General features: G+C 40.4%; 1 protein-coding gene across 1 annotated transcript in view; it reads left to right on the forward strand.

The window, feature by feature from the left end:
- LOC106456187 (protocadherin alpha-2-like) overlaps nucleotides 1–4,472 on the forward strand; it is a 21,603-nt gene that overhangs the window by 2,302 nt on the left and 14,829 nt on the right. The window contains exons 2-3 of the mRNA XM_013910379.1: nucleotides 2,669–3,419; nucleotides 3,846–3,871. Coding sequence (XP_013765833.1) covers nucleotides 2,669–3,419; nucleotides 3,846–3,871 — 777 coding nt within the window. The remainder of the gene's footprint in view (nucleotides 1–2,668; nucleotides 3,420–3,845; nucleotides 3,872–4,472) is intronic.

Here is a 4,472-nt window from a genome sequence, read left to right on the forward strand (position 1 = left end):
CTCAAGAGTGACGTAGTGGTTTTCCCCGCCCCGTTTCCACCTGTAGATGGAGAACTGATCAGTATTAACGGAGGAGACACTTTTACCAGGACTCAGACATTACCTAACAAAGAGAAGGTACGTGCTTTTGAGTTTTTATTCGAGTGCTTTCTGTTTACAATTTAGATTTTATATTCACCGCATCATCAGACTCTCAAATTAAAGCAACGAAAAAGTAGGAATCCCCCGGTTGTCATAGCCGTTAATATCACCGCTTATTGTAATATCAGCACTCACGATTAACCTTCTTATCTACCACACTTCGAGAACAAAGCGATCGTGCCCATTTTGTTCCCCTGTTTTTTTAGATTCCTGTCTGCTTAACAAATCATTGCTCATGCTGGTGGCTACAGCGCTATCCGTGGTGCTGAAACAAAGATGCAACGTTACGATTGAACTCTCAGTGCCAGTATACTCAGAACCTTTTTTTATTTATTTATTAAAAATAGTTAAAAGCACAAGGTCATATTTTGGCGAAGAGGTGTTTTCTTTTTTCATTATTATTATTATTGTATCACTTCTGTTTTATTTCATTTTAATTTGCTGTGAATTCACTTTCTTTCTAAATACACTGCACTACTGAGGTAATATTCTAGCCTTTAATGCCTCTTCAGAGTTTCGGGTTCATGTCTAAAAACGGATATGCGCAAATATTTAAGTATTATATATAAAAACTGACAACTGACCAAGACAAAAACTCCAAGACTGGAAACGTAATTGTAAAATATTTGTAATGCAACAAATCATGGGGGCTTAATGTTGCTCATATTTCTCTTGAGTCGTCTCACATTTGCCACACGGTGTCGTTGGAGACCGTATAAACAATTGTATATCTATAACTCCACCCTGTACGGGAATACTGAGGCCGTCATTGGACACCAGTTTAAAGACACACTGGGACTATACTGTGGCGAGAAGGGCTGCTGCTGCTGGATAATGGTGTTTATAGCGGATATTTACAGGATATAGAATCATCTGGATTTACAGATTTATGCGTTGACTGTTCAACTATGGGAAACCGAGATTGTGCATGGATTCATATGGTTATACTTCTTTGTCTCTGTCACTGGTCTGCTTCACAATTATCGTACTCCATTTCCGAGGAGACGAACAAAGGCACTGTGGTAGGGAATGTCGCAAAGGACTTAAACCTCAATGTACAAGAGCTGGAAACCAGGGATCTGCGTATTATTTCGAGTTACAGTAAGAAATATTTTGACGTGAATTTAAGAACCGGAAGCCTCTTTGTTAACGACAGAATTGATAGAGAGGAGCTTTGTCTGAGAACGGTGCAGTGTTCCCTAAGAGTACAGGCTGTTTTAAGCAATCCAGTGAATGTGCATCGCATCGAAGTGACCGTGTTAGATATAAATGATAATTCACCAGAATTCATTGAAAAGTCATTTTCGTTAAATATATCTGAAACAGTCTCAGCAGGAGAACGATACCTACTGCCTATAGCGGAAGATGCAGATTTAGGCAGTAACTCGGTGAAGTCCTACAGGCTGAATCAAAATGAACATTTCTCGCTTGATGTACAGAGCGGTGATGAACATGCAATTTCTGCTGAATTAGTGCTGCAGAAAGCTTTAGATCGAGAAAAACAGTCGGTAGTTAATCTCATTCTGACCGCTGTAGATGGAGGAAAACCTGCCAAATCAGGAACACTTCAAATAACAGTAAACATAATAGATTCCAATGATAATGCGCCGGTGTTTAGCAAATCTCTATATAAAGTGAGAGTGACAGAAAATTCTACACCCGGAACACTTGTGGTTAAGTTAAATGCCACAGATTTAGATGAAGGCATGAACAGTAAACTACTGTATTCTTTCATCAAAAGGGGCAGCAGTGATCCATCAGATATGTTTGATCTCAATTCAGAAAAAGGAGAAATTACAGTGAAAGGTGGATTAGATTATGAAGGGACGCATGCTTATGAAGTCAGAGTACAAGTAAAAGATCACGGCATCTCTCCTCGCAGTGCGCATGCTAAAGTGCTTATAGAAATATTTGATATGAATGATAATCCCCCACTGATATCAGTGACGTCACTAATGACACCGGTAAAAGAAGACGCAGAGCTGGGGACTATTGTTGCTTTGATTACAGTGAGTGATAAAGATGGAGGGAAGAATGGTGTAACCAGCTGTAAGGTAGTTGGATCTGTTCCGTTTAAACTCAAGTCCAACTACAAAAATGATTATTCTTTAGTTGTAGATGGACCGCTGGACAGAGAAACCACTTCTGTTTATAATGTCACCGTTACAGCCACAGATGAAGGAAATCCACCTCTGTCCAGTAAAATGGTAATTACTGTTCATGTTTCTGATGTTAATGATAATGCACCTCGATTTACGCAACCTGTTATGGATGTGTATGTGAAGGAAAACAGTCCAACGGGCTCAGTAATTTATACAGTAAATGCCTTTGATGCTGATCTAGATGTTAACGCAAAAGTGACTTACACGCTGTTAGATAGCTCTCTTAAAAACATTCCAGTTTCATCTGTTTTAAATATAAATTCGGAGACTGGGGATATAATCAGCCTGCAGTCTTTTAACTATGAGGAGTTAAAAACTTTCCACTTTAAAGTTCAGGCCAAAGATTCTGGTGTTCCTCCGCTCAGTAGCAACGTCACTGTCAACGTTTTAATCCTGGATGAAAATGACAACAGACCCACGATTCTCGCGCCATATTCTGAGCATGGCTCCGTTAACAGCGAGAATATCCCCTATTCTGCTGAAGCGGGATACTTTGTAGCAAAGATCAGGGCCGTAGACGCAGACTCTGGTTACAATGCGCTGCTTTCTTATCACCTGTCTGAGCCCAAAGGAAACAACCTGTTCAGGATCGGAACCAGCACCGGGGAGATCAGGACTAAGAGGAGATTGAGTGACAATGACCTCAAAACTCACCCCTTAGTGGTCTTGGTTTCTGATAACGGAGAACCCTCCCTGTCAGCTACTGTGTCTATTGATGTGGTGGTGGTTGAAAGCACGGCTGAAATCCAGACTCAGTTCAGACATGTGCCTGTAAAGGAGGAAAGCTTCTCGGATTTGAACCTGTATCTGCTGATCGCCATTGTGTCGGTGTCCGTCATCTTTCTGCTCAGCCTCATCACTTTAATAGCAGTCAGATGCCACAGGACAGACGGCACTTTCAGCAGGTACAGCGCCCCCATGATCACCACCCACCCTGACGGGAGCTGGTCTTACTCTAAAGCTACTCAGCAGTATGACGTGTGTTTCAGCTCAGACACGCTCAAGAGTGACGTGGTGGTTTTCCCCGCACCCTTTCCACCTGTAGATGGAGAACTGATCAGTATTAACGGAGGAGACACGTTTACCAGGACTCAGACTTTACCTAACAAAGAGAAGGTAGGCAACAAAACACCAACCTTAATCCATCTTCACAAGACTGTTTGACGTTGATACATTATTTTGAACATAAGAGCAATTAAGCTTTGATTTAGCTTTCAGTACTTTCAACACTTAGCCAAAAAATCATTTAAGTGAATTTCTGGGCGCAAAAATTCAATGGTTAATGATATTTTGAGATTGAGTTATTAATTCATTTATTAGTCTTCACAGTTCATAAGAAAAAATAGCTGATCTTTTGTGGCCCTTGATACCGTGCTATCACCTCCTTTCTTGGAATAATTGTCAGTCATTTTTATGTAATCAACACGGTTCGCCATGTTGACCAAAACCACAAACTCAAATATGTGACAGCTGCTGTCGTTTTCTAGTGATGTGAAAGACGTGAAATTTTATGTGGTGAAAACTCACTGTCCGTGGTGCTAGACGTTGTGCACCAAGCTTTATACGAGGTGATCGTGTAGGATCATTCAATAACACGCTTTTAGTTATTATATATGTATATATATATGTGTGTGTGTGTGTGTGTGTGTAGAGAGAGAGAGAGCGAGAGCGAGAGAGAGAGAGCTTCAAGACTGCCTAGATTTAAAATCAGAATTATAATCTTTGTTAGTGTAAATAATGAATTACTTTAACTGCGTACATGCTTGTTAACTCACTGAAATAATCGAGCTTTTCCACTAACGAGATTTTCCCCTTACATTCTAAATACAACAAGTTTTTATTTCCAAACAAAAACGAAACATTCACTATTGCTTAAGATATTCGGCTATGTAGAATGCTGTTAGTAGTCTTTGTCCACATGATGTCGCAGGAGACCATAGACCTGAATGTATTCATGTAGTTAAAACTCCTCCCTGCACGGGAAAAAATGAAATACTCATCGGCCATTGCACACACGCGGAAGGTGCTGTGTCCATGAGAGTAGGAGCTCCTTATATAACTTATCGCTTCGGGTGTACATTTCTCAAATGAGGATTAATGTTCACTTGTGTTCACTTCTTTTTGTGGATCAACAATGTATATTCGACCAAAGGAGGAACACGTCTGGAT

Source organism: Pundamilia nyererei, unplaced genomic scaffold (genome assembly GCF_000239375.1).
Source record: "Pundamilia nyererei isolate P.nyererei 1_Seehausen unplaced genomic scaffold, PunNye1.0 scaffold00001, whole genome shotgun sequence".
NCBI classification, from domain to species: Eukaryota; Metazoa; Chordata; class Actinopteri; order Cichliformes; family Cichlidae; genus Pundamilia; species Pundamilia nyererei.